Source organism: Panthera pardus, unplaced genomic scaffold (assembly GCF_024362965.1).
Source record: "Panthera pardus isolate Hobbes unplaced genomic scaffold, ASM2436296v1 HiC_scaffold_24, whole genome shotgun sequence".
Classification (NCBI taxonomy): Eukaryota; Metazoa; Chordata; class Mammalia; order Carnivora; family Felidae; genus Panthera; species Panthera pardus.
In genome coordinates this window covers 94,323,818-94,345,411 of record NW_026526810.1, presented here as the reverse complement: position 1 = coordinate 94,345,411, position 21,594 = coordinate 94,323,818, and the positions used below count along the sequence as shown (strand labels likewise).

General features: G+C 45.8%; 1 protein-coding gene and 1 long non-coding RNA gene across 7 annotated transcripts in view; one reads left to right on the top strand and one right to left on the bottom strand.

The window, feature by feature from the left end:
* LOC109268449 (uncharacterized) overlaps window positions 1–21,594 on the top strand; it is an 84,239-nt gene that overhangs the window by 6,559 nt on the left and 56,086 nt on the right. The window lies entirely within an intron of this gene.
* The window catches only part of SAMD4A (sterile alpha motif domain containing 4A), a 214,434-nt gene continuing 209,396 nt past the window's right edge, over window positions 16,557–21,594 (bottom strand). For all 5 annotated transcript variants that reach the window (XM_019451755.2, XM_019451758.2, XM_019451756.2 and 2 more), the window contains one exon: window positions 16,557–20,986. In XM_019451755.2, coding sequence (XP_019307300.1) covers window positions 20,958–20,986 — 29 coding nt within the window. In that variant the 3' untranslated portion in view covers window positions 16,557–20,957. The remainder of the gene's footprint in view (window positions 20,987–21,594) is intronic.

The window sequence follows — 21,594 nt, the reverse complement described above, 5'->3', positions numbered from 1 at the left end:
GGGGCTGATGGAGAAATAACCAGGCCTGTGAGTTTATACAACAGTGGGTCAAAGTGTAAAACTTGACCTTGAGAATTTCATTAATCTCTTCAATTATATTGAAGGCAGCAGAGAAGTCACTTCTCACTCGGGTCCCCAAGAATTAAAAGAGTGAATGCTGTCCTCTAACTCTTGGCCTTGCCACTTACCAGCTGTGTCAACTTGGGCCGGTTACTTAACCTCTCTGAACTGCAGTTTCTTCATTTGTAAAATGGGAAGACTATAGCATTGTTGGAATTACTGAATCAGATGATATCTGTAGAGTTAATAGCAAATTAAGTTCTTGGATCCAGGCGACAGCTCAATAGAAGCCTGTTATCATGCCTATTATTATTTTTATTATAAATGCTTATAATTACAAGCTACCTTTACAGTTTTCAATTTACAACGCAGGGAACAGGTTACTTTCACAGCAGGGCTTGTCCTGTGACGATCTTCTCCATCACCTTAGAAGATGTTCACATTCATAGGAATTCCCTCACCTGGGCTGGGCCTGACCCTCAGAACTCTGTGGTTGTCTATGTGAAGATGGGCATTATCCATGGGAAGATTTCCATGCAAAAGCGTCCTGGTTGCACAAGGGTTGGGTCCAAGTCATCCTGCCTCTGAGAGTGTCTACAGCCCCAGGGAATGGGTCATGGCTCCTACTGGATGATTAGGACTTTTGAGGACTTTTGAGGACTTTTGAGGTGTCCAGACTCAAACCCTCCTCACCACTGACTCTTTCCACTGGGCAAATTCCTAGGAGTAGACTGGCAGGATTACATGGTGTTCGTTTAACTTTTTTTTTTTTTTTTTTTTTTTAAGAGAGAGAGAGAGTGCATGAGCTGGGAAGAAGGGCAGAGGGAGGGAGAGAATCTCAATCCTACATGGGGCTCAATCCTATGACCCTGGGATTATAACCTGAGCCAAAATCAAAACTCAACTGACTGAGCCACCCAGGCACCCCTGTTCAATGTTAAAAAAAACTGCCAACTGTTGTCCAACATGATTGTACCATTTTATATCCCCTCCAGTTCTAACTGTATCATCTCTCCAGCCTCATTTTCCATTCTTTCCCTTACAGCAAAGTCAGTGCTTTCCAAACTTCAAGAAAAAAATCTATCTATCTATCTATCTATCTATCTATCTATCTATCTATTTTAACTTTAACATTTATTTATTTCAGAGAAAGAGAGAGGGGGAGAGACAGCATGAGCAGGGGAGGGGCAGAGAGAGAGGGAGACACAGAATCTGAAGCAGACTCAAACTCATGACCTGAGCTGAAGTCAGATGCTCAACCAACTGAGCCACCCAGGCACTCCATATATATATATATACACATATATATATATATACGTATATATATATATAAATGTATATATATATATGTGTATATATATATATATTATTATTTTTTTTTTTTTAAGAAGCAGAACTTTAAAAATAATGAAGGCCATACCTAGACACCCAGTAAATAAAGCAGAGGGAGATAGATGCTTTGGCTGAAGGGTTGGGGGAAGTGCATGGAACCTGAAGCTGTGAGGCACCTCTGCCCACCCTGGGGCTGAGGGCAACACAGAGTGAAGACCCCTTCTAGGTCACAAGCATGAGTTAAGTTCAGTTGGATTTAACTTTCAGTTGAATTCTGGGCCTGTCAGAGAAGCCATGATATTGTCCTGGCTTGGGCTGCCAACATCTCTGCTAGCCATGCTAAAAGCCTTCCGTGGGGGTCATCCAAGCTGGGGGCAGAGGGCGAGCCCCTAAGAGGAGGACCAAACGCAGCAGACTTGCTATGGGGATGATGTTTCTTATGGGACGGAAAAGATTTTCAGGATATGAATGCTACTTTTCCACCACCGTGGTGTGTCAGTCAAACTTACTCCGTCTGCAGGAGAAATATCAGAAGCTGTGGGACTCCAGATACCAGGGACAAAGGAACAAATTGGGAACATTGTGCACAAAAAAGATTTTAATAAAGATTGAACTGGCTCCTCGAGTAGATTCTGCCACTCTTCTTATTGTGATCTTGACAGTGATGCAGGGCGGGAATGAAAAGGCTGAGCCTGAGGCGATTCATATTCCTGGCACTGACAGGTGAGTGTAGCCTAAATCGTGGCTGACAACAGAGGGGCCTTTGCAAGGGTGCTCGAGGGACACCCTCTCTTCCCGCCAAGATCTCCCCTCTCTGCCCTCACCACCCAGCCCCACCTGGCTCAGGGCTCCAACGCTGAGGCCTCAGTGTGCATGGGGAGCTTGACGAAAGCAGATACCTGGGCTCTTAACCTTCACTCAGCACCCCTTGGGTAGGGACCTGAGGAGCTGTGTTTTCACCAAGCCCTCCACATGTGTCTTCTTCCTCCACCTTTCACCTTTTATTGTGGAAACGTTGAAACATGTACAAAAGTAGTTAGAATAATATCACAACCCCCTGAGTATTTACAGCCCAGCTCCAACAGGTACCAATACGGACAATCTTGTGTCATCTCTAACCGTTCCCTTCTTTTCTTCTTGTATTAATTTTGAGTCAAATCCCAGACATCACATTATTTCATCCATAGACAGATCAGTATGTATGGCTAAGAGATCAGGGCTTTTTTTTTTTTAAAGACATATCCACAGTACCAAATCTCACCCAACAAAGGAGCAGTAATTTCTGGGTGTTTCTTATACAAAGTCAAGTGAAAGGACCACAGTCCTAAGTGCTCTTGTCCAATTGGAAAGTCACCTCCTCAGCTAGCAGGAGCCACCCTGACACGTGCTGGAGGAGGATGTGCATTTTTTTTTTTTTAATATTAGTTATCTTTAACTTTTATTTATTTATTTTTTTAACGTTTATTTATTTTTGAGACAGAGAGAGACAGAGCATGAACGGGGGAGGGTCAGAGACAGGGAGACACAGAATCCGAAACAGGCTCCAGGCTCTGAGCTGTCAGCACAGAGCCCGACGCGGGGCTCAAACTCACAAACCGCGAGATCATGACCTGAGCCGAAGTCAGATGCTTAACCGACTGAGCCACCCAGGCGCCCCAGATGTGCATTTTTTTTAAAGTTTATTTATTCAGAGAGAGAGAGAGAGAGAATGCAGGAAGGGCAGAGAGAGAGGGAATGAGAGAATTCCAAGCAGACTCTGCACTGTCAATGTGGATCCCCATGTGGGGCTCAAACTCATGAACTGTGAGGTCACAACCTGATCTGAATCCAAGAGTTAGTAGCTTAACCAACTGAACCATCTAGGTGCCCCCCGGGATGTGCCTTTTTAAAGCTTGCAGGAGCGCTACTTCTGGAAATCTACACTTAAAAGAGAAAAATAGCACAAAGTCACGCTGATTACTTGCACTGCAAAAGTGTCCCTGACTCTCAGGCCTAGGAATCTGGGAGTCTTGTAGTAGAAGCCTTCTATTTATTTTTCAGACAAATTCTGTATTCTAACCTAAAGGGCAGAAGGACAGCCGTTGAGTTTCCTAGGGATAGTCAGTCTCTGGGGCTACTAGTATGATGTCACTCTGTGGGTTCTCTGAAATGACCCTAGTTTTCAAACGTCTGGTTAGGAAACCTGGGCTTGATTCCTATATGGCTCTCCAGTTTATGTGTTGTGTAGTTTTCTTATGTGCATTATAGACGATGGCCTTTGCCCCAGTGAGGTCACAGGGGTGTTTGCCTGACAGTAGATACCGTGGCTGGTATACGTACCTGCTGGAGTCCAGGGAGGGTGTGATGATGCTGGTCATGTGCTCTCCTACCTGGTTGTGCTCACTGCCCCTCCGCCCCCGGAGCCCACCCACAGCTTTGCAGGCCCACCTTCACTCCTGGATCTCTAGTCACGGTTTCTGTCAGGAGCTCAGCAGGAGCCAACTGCACTTACCTGATGCCCAGAGTCCCCAAAGCTGGTGAGCAGAGCAGGCCCTGTTGGGACACCTGCCTTACTTGCTCCCCTTCAGGAGCCCTTTGCACTGCATGGTGTGAATCTCCCTGGCCGACTGTCTTGTCTCTTCCTGGTAAGAGCACAATTGCCCATACATGGAGACCTCAGACGTAAGACTGGTTTGGCCTTGGCTAACCAGGTGTCCCTCGATTCCAGGGAGGGGCAGGGAACAAGGAAAGGGAACTTTGCCAGTGGAGGAGGCTGCATGAGGAGAGGGCGAGATGCCAGGGTCTTCTCATGCTGTCTCTCCTCAGAGGCAAATAGTGTTCAGTCGTAAGCAACCAGGAAGATGAGTTCACCCGTGTGGATCCCAGTGCAGCGAGGCCAAAAGGCTCAAAGTCCCCTGATAACAGTTTCTTCCTCTCAGCAGAGGCCCGGTTGTGTCTGGAGAGTGGTCAAAGGAGTAGCTGTGGACAGAAGTCGCTTCTCTGCCTGCTTTTAGATGCCTGGAGAGGCCAAGGTGTATCTCCCAAAGGGCCTAGTCTGTCCAGAAGTGACTGTTTATTGACGGCTGGACATTCTATTCCTAGAGGCAAACAGACCCCCCCCCACCCACGAAACCTGGTGTTTCTGAGGAGGTTCACAACAGCCTACTGGCACAGCTCAAGCAAAGGTATCTAGTATCCACCTGGTGAAACTTAGGCATGACTTCGGGAGTTGTCAAAGAGGAGGCAGGCCATGGGGGAGATGGCCTTGGCTTTGGAACTAGTAGGTCCCAGATTCCATTTCGTGCCAGTGGAGTGGGGGGCGGGGTGTCAGTTGGTATAACCATAGCAGAGGAGAGTTTGATGATGTCACTCAAGATCACAAATGCATGTATCCTTCGACCCAGAAATTCTGCTTGAGCAAAAGGACATATGTCAAGGAGGCTCACTGCGGTGTGTTAGTAATAGCAAGAGCTTGGCAACATCTAAATGCTCATTGGTAGTGGACAAGTTAAATAACCTGTGGTTCTTCCATACCATAGACTTTTAAAAAAGAATGAGGCAGCTCTATACATTTACTGCTACAGAATGATCTTCAGAGATATTATTGAGTGAAAAAAGGCAAAGTGCAGAATAACGTATAGTATGCTACCTTTTGTGTTTTGTAAAAAAGATTCCTTTTATATGCATAGAACATGTATGGACAAATAGCCAGAAACTGAAAACCCAGTTTATCCCTGGAGCAGTGACCTGGGGGGGGGGGGGGGGGGAGGGGGGAGCAGTGGTGGGAGGGAAATGTATTTTTTACTATAAATGCCTTTGTAAAATCTGAGTTCTGTACTATTTGTGTATGTATGTATTTATTTATTTTTTAACGTTTATTTATTTTTGAGACAGAGAGAGACAGAGCATGAACGGGGGAGGGGCAGAGAGAGAGGGAAACACAGAATCGGAAGCAGGCTCCAGGCTCTGAGCCATCAGCCCAGAGCCCGACGCGGGGTTCGAACTCACAGACCGTGAGATCGTGACCTGAGCTGAAGTCGGACACTTAACTGACTGAGCCACCCAGGCGCCCCTGTATGTACTTAGAATAAAGTACATTTGAATAAAATTTCTGACATTTATAGGCTGTGTGACTTTGGGCAAGTCACTTACCTCCCTAAGCCTCATCTGTAGAATCGGGTAAGATTTCTGTTACAATATTGCAATAATGATGAGAACTAATGGAGAGGAAGTGCCTTGTGCAGGATGTGCTGGTGAAGGGGATTCAGCCAGTGGAGCTTCCGTGTTTGTTTATGATTATATTTTAAGTTGTTACCATCTGGATACCAGGGTGGGGAGAACAATCCTGGGCTGGGAGAGACGGTGGTTTGGAAAACCGTGGACACCTCAAGGGCAAGGATGGCCTCTTCATCCCCTCCATGCCTGGGCCACGCAAACCTGGGCTGTTTGGGTGGTGCTGTTGTCCCTAGCTGCCTTCTCTGAGCAAATGTATGAGTAGTTGAGAATGCTCTATCCGCTAGAGGGCGTCGGCTACTGGGTTGCTTCTCTTATCTCTGGAATTTCTTCTTGGGCTGCCAGAATGTGAGAGGAGATTTGCCAGGGAAAATGTTTAAGGTGACCTTTTCCTCAGTACAGTGACCATGAATACATTGCTTATTGGTTCTTGTTAGGCCTGGGGGATTCCTAATCACCAAAGGTGCTGTAGGAACCGGCATAACCTTGGGGATGGGTGTGTGTGTGTGTGTGTGTGTGTGTGTGTGTGTGCCTGTGTGTATGCATGGGCTTGCATGGGGTGTGGGTGTTTGTGTGTGTGCACGAGGCTGTGTGGTGTGTGTTTGCATGCATAAGCATGCATGGTATACATATATATGTGTGAGTGCAGGGCCCTGGGTTGTGAGTTCTGGGTCAGTTAGCCTCTGCCTGAGGGGTGCTCTGCCCCGAAATGGACTGAGCTGCTCCAGGCTTCCAAGCAGTCAGGCTATAGGACCCATACCTTACATTTGGAGAATGCTTTATATTCTTAGATCCCTCCATCTACCCTGGATCACTGCTTCTCACTGGACCTGTTCATCCACCATTTCTTGCCTCCCTGTGCCTTTATGAATAACCTTTCCCCCAGACAGGAGGAGGAAGGGATCACCAAGAGAATTCCATGTCCCAGGTAAATCATGCTCCAAATGCTCTTCTCTGGAGGATAATGTGCCCCAGCTTCTGCTGGTGCTGGCTGGGGCACCTACTAGACTGTGTCTGTGCCCTCTGCCTCCACCTCTCCACTCACAGCAGATCCAGAGGGGCTAGAGGACATTTTCTTTCAGTAGTCTCTCGGTGACACATCATGGGAGCTCACAGCTCCTGACTCTTAGACCAAATCTCCAAGATTAAGCAACAGCTGTGGATTCCAAGGGGGATGAAGAAATGGTCTATCCCCAGGATGCCTAGCTTTTGTAGGTGCTTCTAGGCCAGGGAGCATGCTGGGAATGGCCCCAAGTTCTGACTTTGTAGCTTATGACTCCGGCCGTTGACTAAAGAGGTGTGGACTGGATGGCACTTAAGGTTTGTAGTAATGATGACAATAATAGCCAGTAACACTCAAGAAGATATCCTACGTGTTTGACAGACACTGCTCTAGGTGCTTTGCAAACATCAACTCATTTAATCTTCTGAATACAGAGGATTCAATACCTCCTCAGCTATTTAATACCCCATTGGGTATTACTCCCATTTCACAGATAGGGAAATGGAGGCACAGAAATGTGGTATGATTTACCTAAGGACACACAGCTGGTAAGTGGCATAGCTAGGAACTGAACTCAGGAAATCAAGCTCCAAAGCTCCAGTGATTCAAAGCTGGTCTATTCAGGTTCACAGCACTTCTTCGAGGCACCCAGAAGGGGAGAAATCTCATTTTAAAGATTAAGAAAGCTCTTGGGGTGCCTGGGTGGCTCAGTTGGTTAAACATCCAACTCTGGCTCAGGTCACGATTTCATGGTTTGTGAGTTCAAGCCCCGCATTGGGCTCTGTGCTGACAGCTCGGAGCCTAGAGCCTGCTTCAGATTCTGTGTCTCCCTCTCTCTCTGCTCCTCCTCCACTTGAGCTCTCTCTCTCAAATAAACATTAAAAAATTTTTTTAAAAAAACACATTAAAGGTGAAGGAAGCTAGATTCCAAAATGGATACAACGCTTGCAGTTTCATAGGCTCTTCTCCACAGTCCTAGTCAAGGAACACCCCATTCAGAATAAATCTGAAAAGCAAGGCACCTTGAATACGTGTCTGAATTGGGGTTGGGGCGTATGTTGGGAGCCGAAGAACCTTTCCTGCCCAGGAGCCAGGGTCCCATGGGCAGTCTCTCTAAAGGTACATCTGAGAGCGTGGGAAGCTGCCGTGGCCTTCCGCACCTCCTCCAGCAGGAGAGGCCGAGCTGTTCTTCCCTCCCGGGTCTCCTCCTCTGGCTGAAGGGAGGGGTTCCATTGAAGCTTCTTCACTCCTGGCATAGCTAGTGGAGGAGGGTGGGAAGCCACTGCAGGCACTTTGGCGGCTCTACTGGCGGTTCCTTTTCATTTAATTTTATTTTTTGACTCAGTCCCTCAAACTACCAGGTTTGCTGGCTTCCTGCTGGCTCTCCACTGAACCCAGCCTTTGAATGGGGGACCGAGTCCGAACAGCCTCAGACGTGCCCTGAAGGTGAGAACCGCTGCTCATAAAAGCACCTTTCATAGCATTAAATTCCTCTGCTTCGGAGTCTTTGAACCTGGAGTGATCCACAGGTTGCAGCCCAGCTGGAGATGTGTGATAAAAGAAATTGGCCTGCTCAGAGTCCAGTGGGAGCTGTCAGAGGAGGAGAGTTTGACAATGTGAAGCTGGGCCTGGTTCTGAGACCCTGGTAATTCCACAGCATGGGTGGACAGGAGGTCACCCACGCATTCAGGACACCGCCTAGTCCAGTGACACCGCTTCAAGCTCCTCCAGACTTTGAGGGCCTGAAGAGAGGCAGTGAACCCAGATCAAATGACCAGAGTGTGTGTATGTAACGGACCCACATTCCACGACAGTGGGGAAGGATGACTGGCTAGACAGGGACCCCAGAACCTGATCCGTCTGGGCCCAGGGTAGGACTACACTTTCCAGATCCGTTGAAGTCAAACGTGGCCATGTGAGTTTCTTTGGCTGGTAAGGAGTGAGCTGGTGGAAGCCAGTCCTTCTTTTCCACTGCCGGGGCAAACATCAGTGCTTGGGTCGGGGGGCAGTTGTGCCAGCCTGGGTTCTAGCATGTGCTACATGGAGCAGAGGCCCCAGCTGACCTGTGATGGTAGTGCAGCCCAGCGAGAAGTCAGTCTTTGTGGTTTCAAGCCACTGAAAATTTGGGGATGTCTGTTAATGCAGGATAATCTAACTAATACTGACATTCATGGATAACCAGATTGATGAACTCTGACTGTGGATCACTTAGCTAGTGTGGTATGCATCCCAAGCAACAAAATTTGTTAACCTAAAGTGCACATAATTTCTGAAATTGAGTCTTTGTGGTAGGCACTACAAGCACCTTGCAAGCCAGTGGGGAGGGAATTTGGGAAGTGGCTCTGAGCCTGCTGGTACTCTACCACTGATTCTGCCTGGCTTAGAGACTTCCAGTACGTAGGACACCCAAGGACTGTGATGGGTCAGGTGCTTATTTTTAGTTCTTTTTTTAATGTTGATTTATTTATTTTTGAGAGAGAGAGAGAGAGAGAGAGAGAGAGAGAGAGAGAGAGAGAAAGGACAAGGAGGGGAAGGAAGGAGAGAGAATCCCAGGCAGGCTCCATGCTGTCAGCACAGAGCCCAGTGTAGGGCTGGAACTCATGAACCGTGAGATCATGACCTGAGCCAAAATCAAGAGTCAGATGCTTAACAGACTGAGCCACCCAGGAGCCCCTTATTTTTAGTTCTGTAATGAGTCAATGGAAACAGCTATCTTTTACCCTTATCTATTAAAGCTGCAGAAGGGTATCGCAAGCCTCTTGAGTAAAAGAGGAGATGTAGGTCCCCTTAATGTGAGGTTCTCACATTTGCTATACATTAGAATAACCTGGGAATTTGAAAGCCCCATGCCCAGGTCAGGCCCCAGACCAACCCAGTCTGAGTGTCTGAGGGGAGACCAACATCAGCAGCTGCCAAAGCTCTCCATGTGATCAATATGCAGCCAGGCCGAAAACCATAGTCATGGGGGCTCCTCTTCTTTCACTAGGGACCATATTTTCACCAATGTCTTGAGATCGTCATTTTGCAGAATTCTATTGCCTACATATAACCTGTGTCTCAGGCTGCAACAGACGTTGGAAAGAAAAGGCCTGGAGACTCACTGCAGTCTCCTTAGTGTGAGGGCTTATATGTCAAAGGGGGCTCCTGGAACCAAAGATGGCCAGCTATGGTCCCTCCTAGGAGGGTTTGGGGGTACACAGACCTGGATTTGAGCTCCTACCCTACCCTTCCCTGTAATAGCTCTGTGATCTGCAACAACTTGCTTGACATCTCTGAGCCTCAGTTTTCCCACCTGCAAAGTGGGGATAATCTAATGTCAGCCTTATTGGCTTAGCACAATTGTCTCTGAATAACTACTAGCTATTTATTATCTCTCTCCCAGGTGACTTGTCTTGAATGATGAGGCAGGTGATGTAATTTAACAAATTCTGTCTGCTGCCTTTGTCCCAGTCCATGCCTTCCCTGGTAAATGGGACCCCAACTCCCCAGCTGCCTAAGCCAGAAACTTGGGAGGCATTCCAGGCTGTTCAGTCTCTCCCTTAATCCCCACATCCAGCCCATCATTAACCATGATGCCTCTACCCCCTAAGAATTTCATAGATCTGTCCAGTTCTCCTATTCCTACCGCCACCGCCTTTCACCCCCCACCTTGTGGGCTGTCTGCACCAATGCAGTAGCCCCTGGTGAGTCTCCCCAGCTCCCCCACTTTGATGCTGCTCTAATCCACTTCCCAAAATACAGTCAGAGAGATCTTTCTAGAATGTAAATTTCCTACCAGATATTAAAGCAAATTTTAAAGTTGTCGTAATTAAAACAGTGGGGATGCTGGTGCATAAATAGACAAACATATCAATGGAAAGAAAAATAGAAAGCCTAGAAATAGACCTGAATATATACAGGAAGTTTATATATTTGAAAAGCGGCATTTCAAATCAGTGGAGGAAAGATAGATTATTCAATAAATAGCATAGGCACAACTGGGTAGTCATCTTTCCATAGAAATAAAAGTGGATCCATACCTCATACTTCATACAAGGAATGCTTAAAAGATATAAATGTAAAAAATTAATTGGTAAAGATACTAGAGGAAAACATAGTATATCTCCAAGTGGAGAGGGCATTTTAGAATATGACTTCAAATCAGAAGCCAAAAAGGAAAAGATCAAGAGATTCAACTTAAAAAAATTCTCTATGGCAACAGTTACCATAGGCAAAATCAAAAAACAAATAAATTGGGGAAAATATTTGTAACTCATATCACAGAACAAAGGTTAATTTCCACAATATGTGAAGAGCTTCTACATATTAATTAGAAAAAGACCAACAACCCAATGGTGAAGTGGGCAAATATATGGAGAGTTGAAAGGGAAATGCAAATGACTATTAAGCTTATAAAAATAAGGTGCCTGAGTGGCTCAGTCGGTTAAGAATCCGACTTTGGCTCAGGTCATGATCTCACGGTTCACGAGCTCGAGCCCCGCATTGGGCTCTGTGCTGACAGCTCAGAGCTTGGAGCCTGCTTTGGATTCTGTGTCTCCTTCTGTCTCTGCCCCTTCCCTGCTCACACTCTGTCTCTATCTCTCAAAGATAAATAAACATTAAATATATATATATATATATATATATATATATATATACATACATATATATGCCCAACCTCACTCGAATAAGATACATGTAAATGAAAAGGACACTGATATTAGTTTTCACTTATTAGATTGAAAATTAAAAAATTTTGATGATACAGGAATTGCTGAGAGTGTAGGGGAAAAAGCATCATCAAAAAGCTATTTCGGAAAAAGTAGCAAGATGACAATGACACCTGTGATGGATAGTTTCATTTGTCAAAGCAGAAAGGCTATAGTACCCAGTTTTTTAATCCAACATGAATTTGGGTGTTGCAGTGAAGGTATTTTGTAGATGTGGTTAATATCTACAATCAACTAACATTAAGTAAAGGAGATTCGTCTTGATAATGTAAGTGGGCCTCATCCAATCAGTTGAAGGTCTCAAGAGCAAATACTGAGGTTTTTGGCAGAAGGAGAAATTCTGCCTCAAGACTGAAGATTCAGTTCCTTTCTGTCTGAGTCTCCAGGCCACTGGTCTCCCCTACAGAATCCAGACTTACCAGCCCTCACGATCAATTCCTTAAAATAAATCTCTCTCTCTTCTATAATCTCCTACTCCTTCTGTTCCTCTAGAGAATCCTGACTGATATAATGTCCTTTAATTCAGCAACCCCGCTTTCCCACTTGTGGAACGCTTGCACACATGTGAAATGACCCATGTACCATTTATTTCACCATAACATTGTTACCGAAAGAGTGAAGGCAACCCGAGTGTCCATCAGTAACGGGATGGTTAAGAAGTCATGTTAATCCGCAGAGTGAAGCACTGTGTATGAGGCAATGATGTAGAACGGTTTCCGAAACTGATTTAAGAGAAAAAAAGGAAAAATACCACACAACGTTGACCAGCGTGCAGGGTATGCTCTTTCGTGTGTAGAAAGGGGGGAAATATTCCAGTGTTTGTAAACATACAAAGTATCTTTTGGTGGGCACATAAGAAATTACCACTGAATGTCTCCAGGGCAGGGAACCAGTGGCCAGGGCATGGGACAGGAGGGGGACATTCCACCTAGGCCCTTTTGTTTCACAAAACAAAGCCTCTAATGTCTGATCATATCACTCCCCAGCAAGGGTAGCTATCGTCCTTAAGGCAGAGTTACATTTTTTTTTTTTTTTAACCAGGGTTTATGAGGTTTTACGGCCCTACCTCTGCCTTCATCCCATCTCTGACCCTAACCCCTATGGTTTCCCATTCTCTGCATTCTCCATACCAGTCCCATATTTCCTTATTTCAGTTCCTAAACTCATATGCTGTCCCTTGGGAGAGCAAATTGGGAATGCCCCCGAGGCTCTTTCCACAAGTTCCTGGTTTTTGGTCCTTCTGTATCGTTCCCTTTCTTCCTAGGGATGGGTGGCATGGCTAGTGTTTGACGTCCCTCTGCTGTGAGCTTGGCTTCCCCAGGGAACCCAACAATGAACACAGACCTCTGCCCACTGGCTTCCTCTGGGCTCTGGGTGGTCACGTCCCACCCAGGAGGATTACGGCAGTCCTTATTCTCTTTCTTGCCCTCTTGGGGACCCCTGGTCCATGAGATTATATCATTCAGGCTAAGAGACTGATAGGGACAGGGACCCCGCCCCCCCAGATGGCCTGTTGAGGCATCTCAGTTTTTTTTCATGTGGGCACAGGGAAGAGAGCTCACTGTAATTGAACTTTACCTACCTGTTCCAGAAGGAACTAGGCACTTGTGTCTTTCAAGGCATCCTCTGTCTTCAGACATCCAGCTGGTCAGCACCCAGCCCTCAGGAAGTCCTGTTGTAGGAGGAAGACAGCAAACCTGGGGCCATCCCCTTAAATCATTTCAGTGGGGGATGAGTTAGACATGACACTTTGGAAGCACACCTGGCTAAATGCAGTGAACTTCGGGTGAACAACGGCTTGGATTCTGTGTCTTAGGACAGGACAGTGGAGTAGGTTAGTAGATGAAGCAATCTGGACCTCAGAGCACAGGGATGGGATAAGACATGCAGGGTGTATGCTCTCTGTCCAGGGTTTGGATGTATACATTTGGTGATGGATGGGGGAAATGATTTGTCATGTATAGATTTTATTTCTCTCATCTGCAGTTTGCTGACTTTGCACATATTCCATCTTGGATGAGTAACAGGGTCATAGGTCAATGCTGAAAGGGACTCAGTCTGGTACAAGTACAGGAAATTCATGTATAGTTTTTTCCCAGTGAACAGAGCTGGGGTGTGTATAATGGAAAGCATTATGGTTGGACTGGACAGATTCGACAGTTCAGATGGACAGATTCTGATTGGACAGATTCGACTTTGGGGTTTTGTAGTTTCATCTGACTTCACTCTGGAGCTTGTTAGAATTTTATGGCATGGAAAACTGGAACTGTCTCCTAAGGATGTTGGCACAAACAGGGGCACCTAGTCCTGGGTGTGGCCCCCCACAGGAGGATTTAAACTGGAACCTCTCTGCCGTCTTGGGATCCAACAGCTCTGATGGGACCATTTCACTCACCAAAGCTCTGATTTTGTTTCTCCTGGATAGGACTTAAAAAAAAAAAAAAAAAAAAGAACTTCAAAAAACTGTGGAACACACTATTTAAAAACATGCATTCTGAGTCAAGTGTAAACACAAAGCTGTCTTTTTATAAAGTCTGAGCTTTATAAGGTTGCCAAAATGCTTCTCCGTCAGTTTTAAAAATTGAAGTAGAAACCACTTAAGAGTGAAAAATATTCCATGGAGGAAATTCTCAGACACTGACTTCCCAAGTTTACATCACAGAGAGGTCCATATCTGTGTGCAAGAGCCCCATGGGCGAAGCTGGTCAGATGGAGACCTTGGGCCAGGTTGTTACATGGGAGGATACTGTGAAAGACCATTCACTCCAGTGGAGCTCCTCAGCAACGTTTGTAAGGTCGTTCTTAAGTTTGCCAAAGATCTCCAATTCCCTAGGCACCCGCATTTCCTACTTCATGTACCTGTATCCTAAATGTGTAGATAGATGCACACACACAGAGGAGCCACCCTCCATTCTCAATCCATCTGTGCCAGAAACTGAGCGTGGGAAGTGAGAAGACACATCTCAGGGATGCTCTGGAAATAGTGCTCTATTGCTTGACCCATTTCCAGAGACTTCAGGTTCAGGCTCTCACCTCCCATAACCAGTCCCATTACCTTCTGGATTTTCCTCTTCCTTTCCTTCCAACACATCCCCTTTCTCAAATATTTTGTTTTCAGCTCTTAGAAATGACTAGGGAACAAAGTGCTTGTGTTCTTCAGCCCACTTCCAGGCTTTCCTTGGACCTGATAGGCACTTCTCTACTGTATTGTGGGCATTGTTGACCTGGATGAGGGGAGATGTTGGCATTAGGATTTCCATCATCTCATCCTGAGGGCAATATCCCAGACTGATTTTGCAGACTGACCCTAGAGCTTAGGGAACCAGAACAGTGCTACTTTTTATAGCAATTTGACAGAATAATTTTGTCGAGTCTAGTACAAGACAGGGCTTGTGATTAAAAAACTTTCTTATTGTATTTTACAAAAGAATTGGGCTATGTGGATTAGAAGTAAATAGCCACCACTACAACTGTAATTCACAGATGGTTTGAGACACAGTGAGCTAGGGCATGCTAGAGCTACTGTTGACAATTCAGAGGCTGAAGAGCTCAGGGAAGAGGTGCTTTTCGGGTATGGATTGTGAGGTATGGATGGAAAATAGAAAATAGAAGTGTTTGTGGAAGACTGTGGAGGGATATCTGTCAGGTGTGCTGGAGTGATGTGCTAGCATCGCCCACTGGAAAAGGGGAAATAGATGAAGTACAAGCTGCCATAGTGAGCTTCTCTGTGGGCCAGGTGCACGCTGACCACTCCACATCTTTATAGAGAAGGGTTAGGTTCTAGTTATGGGCGAGATTTTTGCTGTCCTTAAGCCCCCCTCTCAACATCCAAGTCTTGGGCTGATAGGGAGTCAGGGCCATGGATGAACATAGTAACTGTTCCAGGGACCAAGCCAAGGTGCTTTCACAGGAGTTTGGATTCTCCTTGTATTACCCCCTTGGCACCTTCCTCATTAGCATAGAGAGCATGAATTGATGGTGCCCATCTGTGCTCCTTCTGGAGTCCTCTCACAAGCCCATTGCAGCCTCTTCCCAGCCAGTATGCTATAGAGGTGTTACACATCCCCCTTTAATAATGGAATTAAGGCTCTTCTGCAGAGAGGACTGCTAGGGGACACCCTAAATGCTCTACCCTATGAGTAATGTCTCCAGGATTGAACATTCTGTTACTAAGTTCAATGGCAAAGAGCCACAGCTTTGCTGAGAAAAGCACGAGCCAACTCCTTTCGGGCTACCATGCTGAGCCCTGTTTCTCTTAATCTCCTACCTTTCACATTTATTCTCATTTCACACATTGCAGAAGTGAGGCTCAACTTTTCTCTTGCACATTATCCCCTTCCCTTCAGAAGAGTCTGGTCATACAGTGAGTTGTATCTCATTTGAGTTATGAGAATTTAACTTTAAGAGGAATTTAGCATCATTTAATATCTCAGCTTATGAGGCATTTCTACATGTTTCCAGGGAAACCTGATTTTGCATTTCGGTTGAGTAGCTTGAGCCTGGTAAAAAGAGTGTGTGGTCATTGTTACAATATCAAGCTGTGGTTGCCTCAGAGAAATCTTGGTTTGGTGGTAACCTCTATATCCTATTTTTTCTTTTGTCTTCTCCTTCTCTGGATTACAGGTTTAATTATATAAACCTTGAGTATCATTAGGCCAAAAAACAAACGAAGCCAAAGATCAGAGAGGTTAAGTAACTTGTTGCCTATCACACAGCCCGAGATTTCAAACCCATATTAGTCTCTCCAGCCATATCCTTAACTGGCATTATTTAGAATTTATATCAAATATCATACTGGAATTAGAGGTATTAGAATGAGATTCAAGCCACGTGTAGTCAAAACCCCAAGGCTCCAAGGACGCTGCTGTTTCTTCTTGCCATGGTTTAGGGTTGCAGTATGATTTCATAGGCATTGAGGATGGAGAGTAAGTTATAAGCAGTATCATTTACAAGGATAGGGTTTGGATTTAGAAACATGCCTTCAAGTCAGGTGATGCATTCATTGGCTACTCTGGGCACATATCAAGCTGCATAAATTTTTATACCTCTCTACCCTACTCTTTTGTAAAAAAAAAAAACAACAACAACTCATAGTTGCAGACATAATTTGCATAGAACGGTCAGGTGGTAATAGTTTACAGGGATGTCATGTTCATTCTTCCTTGCTAGCTTATTTCTAAGATTCAGTTTGTTTTCTAATCGATCACATTGACAAAAAGGAAAAAAGACACACACACCAGTGTTACAAAACCTTGTATTAATCATTTCCCTTCACTTTCAATATAACATTGATATGAAATATAGCCATGATTCTTAGTTACATGGAGGAAATGAGTAATAAATACATTGTAGCAAGTTTAAACCACAAGGGTGTTTCACTGGTAACAACATTTGAAAACTGTACACTTGCAAAGAACAGCATCTTCAAACATTAGTATATCTGTATATCAGTAAAGCTTTACATGTAACAAACATGCTATTTCCATATATGACAAATTTAAAAAATATGCATTGCTTGGCAACATGAACTAGGCAAAAATAGTTCTTTGTTCACTAACTTTATACAGGAAAACAGGACGGAGGCATGCATGTACAATAGGGATGCCTGCACGGGGCATGCAACAAAAGAAAGCTTTTTAAAAGTCAGCTTACATTAGGCATAAATACACGAGGGTTATATATTAATAAGGGAGGAAGTCTTCTGTTTGACATTATTAACATTCCTGTTTTCTTCCTATTCCTCCCAGAGGAATACACATTCACCTTTAAGTAAAGATAAAGGAATTACAAAAAAATAAAACGCACTTTGCAAACATCTCTGATGACTTGTAAAAAAAAAAAAATCAACATTAGTGTTATCACAGCCCCATGTGCAAATGATCCTTCTGCAGGTCCTCCTTGTAAGAGGCACACCCCAGTGCCTTGGTCAGGCTGTTTCCCTGCACCCAAGCTGGAGCTGCCCGCTGCAGACACCTCCAGAGGGCCGAGACTGCGGCCTGCTTTTCCTCCCCTCGCTGCCCTCCTGGTTGCATGTCTATGCATTCAGCCCAGCTCAGTCCCCCAGACTGGGCTTTGGGTGAGATCCTGGTTCTAGCTGGGGAATGCACATCTACAAACCTTGCACCGGCAGTAGCTACAAGAGGTGCAGAAGAACACAGACCCGGAGAAGTCTCCCATTCCATAAAAGGCAGCCAGTGACACCTCAAAAGAAAACCTTGTTTCCCTCAGTGTCTCTTCAAATGAATGGGAGATGGGGGCCCAGCTGTAGTTCCAATCCTGAGTACCAAAAAGGGACCATCAATACACAGGATTTGAGAGCTCGGTGCAAACAGCCACCCTCTGCAGGCAGACCCAGCAGCATCTGTTTTGCTTGCTGGCCCTCCTTTAAAAAGTGAAACTCAAAAAGCACGTGGAAAAAGACACATATCAGCAGCAATGTTTCAATTCTTGTACACAGTTCATGTGTGTCTTCCTACTGTTTCTGGTTAAGAAACCACTATGAATAAAAAGCACCAATAAAACATCATACATGGTAACAATATCGTAGACCGCCACTGTCCCTGGGACAGTGTAGAGATGCCAAAATACATACTGCTTAAATCAGAAAAAAGGGGGGAGGGGAGGACATGTAGTGAAATAGATTTTACTCTGAGATTTTTAATGTTTACTATTAATATAAAACAGTTGCATTTGGGGGTCAATGGGTAAATACAAAAAAAGGCACTGCCGCTTTATTACTAAATATCGGACTTCACAGCCTTACGCATGCAACTGTTTGATTCTTTTATAAATAAAGTTCTTTTGCTTCAGGATTTTAAAATTGAGCTGTATACCTGCAGTCAACACAGGACTCAAAACAAGGTGGGGACAGGCTCCTAAAATTTATCAGAACACTCAACTTAAAAAAAAAAAAAAAACACTAATAGCAAAACACAACTAAGTAGATAAATCTATACACAGTCGATGAAAAATAAGCTTTTCTTTTTTTTAAAAAAAGAATTATGTTGTTATTAATAACAGACTTTATCATGGTTACCAGCCATAGCAAGTTAATAAGTAACATATCCAAAATAATATCTCTAATAATCAGATAACCATTGTTTCTATATTCAGTGAAGGAATAAATAGAAATCCAGATTTGCAAATACTTTAAGGTCTTCTTCCTTTTAAAGGATTCATGCTAATGTGATTGTGTTTACAATCTGTTTTCTGAACAACCCAAGTCTTTATGGATATATGTGTTTTGCAGCAGATCTGAATGCTTTCTCATTTCTCCACAAGATGTGTAATACCATTGTTTTTTCTTCTCTTTATTAACTTCCTCAGCATCCAAAGACACCTTCACAAACCCTCTGGTCTTACTTTGGCCTTCAACATTTTTGATCTAGTCCTGCCTTACATGTGATCGTCCATCCCAACACATTCCCCAAGTAACACTAAGTTTGTTTAGAAAAGGGGTGTGGAGGATGAATGTTAATGGCACTTGGTTAAAAAAAAAATCAACTAAAAAATGCTGCCTCTTTCTGCACATGGATTTGCATCTTTACAATGTAGTCACCCAAGAGGAAGTCTCTTTTCTTAATGCAAAGCATGGTATCATGGGTTCAAGCCCCCTTTACTCGCTAAAGGCTGTCTACAATTAAGATGCTCCCACCTTTTTAAACCTTAAGACTTAGAAAGCAAGGCTGTGTTAGTGCACATTTTTAATCTTGAAAGGAAAAGAAAGTTGTTTAGATTGCATTAAGGCCTTTTAAATCTGTATTTACTTCATTAACCTTTCTTTCTTTTTTAAAAAAATAACCGTAAGCGAGTGCAGCTATTTTCATGGCGTGATCTCAATTTCGATTCTGACTTTGCTAAAGAAATGGCACCAGACTCACCCATTTAATAAACAGGCCTTATACCACCTCCCTGATCTCGCCTCTGGCTGAGCATTCATACCATCATTTACACAACCCAATTTTCCAGTGCAGAGCACAACTCCTCTTCGATTTCCTTTAATACTCTCCATTGTATCGAATCCCAAACGTAGTCTTTCTTGCCCTTAAGAAACAGAGCTATTACTTTGTGGTAGCATAGTTTGTTCATCTCTCACTATGTCAGGACTGGTTTTTTCTCCCTTCTGTGTGCGGCTGGGTAGATAAATCAGCCAACAACACAGCAAATCCCTGACGTACACGTGGATAGAACCACGTTTCCATCACGCAGTTGACCTTTCCTACACCTTCCTTCACTGCCCACCTGGTACGGTGGGGGCCTGGCCGCGTGGACTGCACATGTCCCCGCAGGCCCTCTCTGCCACTTGCTGACTGACCGGTTTATACACTGTTGCTGGGCCTTGCTCTCCTCCTGTTCCTCAGCAGCGAGCGAGCCAGGGGGTTGCAGCCCCCAGCTTCGGGTTTCTGAGTGCAACCGCAGTAGAAGCGGTGTTTTGAGCTCATCATCTGGAATTAAGGCCTTTTGCAAGGCGAAAATGTCGGTCCTTGCCATTTTTCCTCCAGGGGAACTTGAACCCACGTGTGTGTGTGTGTGTGTGTGTGTGTGTGTGTGCGCGCGCGCGCGCGCGCGCGCGCAGCGAAGCAGGGGGCGCTAGGATGAAACCTTGCAGTAGGGTGGGGAGGAAGAGGTCTCCGGGTGAGAAGCAAATCCAGCCCAGAAAGGGGCCGCAGGACTCTTTTACAATCTCTTGGTGACCCGCGAACAAACACTAACTGATCACACGGTGCGTCCCCCTCGTACCTTCCCAGTGCTCTACCCCTCACAGCCACATACTCTCCCGCCAACCCACCTGCACGCGCCGCCTCCCCCCTCCGCCCGCGGGGGGCGGGGGGAACGACTGACGCCTCGGCCCACGTGACGTGCATTCGCCTTCCCGGCAAGCACCGCTCCGCAGCCATTGTAAGAGACAACCCTGCTGCTATTATAAAAATAGAGGAAAAAAAATGAATCCGTATCAACAAATCCTTTACAAAAACCATAGTATGAAGAGAAGTTCTATCCAAACTCTTTACACATTATGTACCCTTTAAAATTGTTATGTAAACAATACACAAATCAAAGTTTCTCTGCAATTTTGTCGGAGGGGATGTTCCCCCTCCGCCGCCGGTGCCGTGCGGCCCTCTCCCGCGGCTCGACTCCAAGCCGGGTCCTCGGGGGAAGCCGATCCGGGCGGCGGGGAGGGCGGGCCGCCATCTTGCTTTGGTCGCAGGCCCGCACGACTGTGTCCTGGGGCCTGACTGCGGAGGCGGCGTCGAGGCGCTCCCAGGCCCGAGGCCTCCGCCTCCCAACCGCGGCTCTCGGCTCTCGCGTCTCTTCCACGGCGGTGCTCTTTTTGTTCTCTTCTGCCCCTCCTTCCATCCAGGAGGCCACCTGCGCTCCCTCGCTTCCCTAGAGACCCCCTCCCCCACCCCGCACACCAAGCCATCCCGTGACAGAAACAAATGACAAAATTACCACTCCCCGGTCTACTGATATGTTTACAAGGACGACCTACGCTCTCACAAAATCAAAATGGGAGAGGGACCAGGGGAAAAAAAGGCTGCAAAGGATCTCGGAGGATTCCGTGCAACCCTGAAGATGGTTGACACTGGACCCGCAGCAGTCGATTTCACGGCCAGCGCGGTCGCTCTCATCTTCAGCTTCTAGATTGTGGAGGTCCGGTCAACCCCGTCTGGGAGAGAGAGAACACACGATGGGCACAGGTGAACAAAACCGTTTCTTCACGTCCTTCCTGGTCTCCGAAGACAGGTGAGGGCCCAACTTACCCATCCGCTCACTCCCTCGTTCACACACCCACCCACTCAACATCTGGAGAACAGCCATCTTTCCAAGAGCTGTAAAGAGCCTGGGAATCCACGTGAAGAGACCTAGTCCTCTCACATGCTAGTCGGGACAGACACGGAAAGCCACAGTGATGGAGGAGTGATGGCTGCTATGATGGAGTATGTGCCGGGCACAGCAGGAACGTGGAGGAAGGGCTATGTAAGGTGCCCCTGGAAGTCAAGGGCAGTTTCACAGAGGAAGAAAATGACTTTTGTAAGATGGTGCTGGTAGCAGAAGAGAGGAGGAGGCAGAAAAGGGAGAGGGTGAGGAGGGCGTCCAGCTCACGCTTACGTGTGATGTTGGTTGTCAGATGGTGGGGGCTGAGGGCTGGATGGAGGTCTAGGATGAGGGGTGGGGGGATGGAGGAGTGGCAGGAGATGTGCCGAAGAGCTGGCAGCAGGACATGCGGGTGGGCCTGTCCAGCTTACACCCCTTTGGCAGCATCTCTGTGTCACC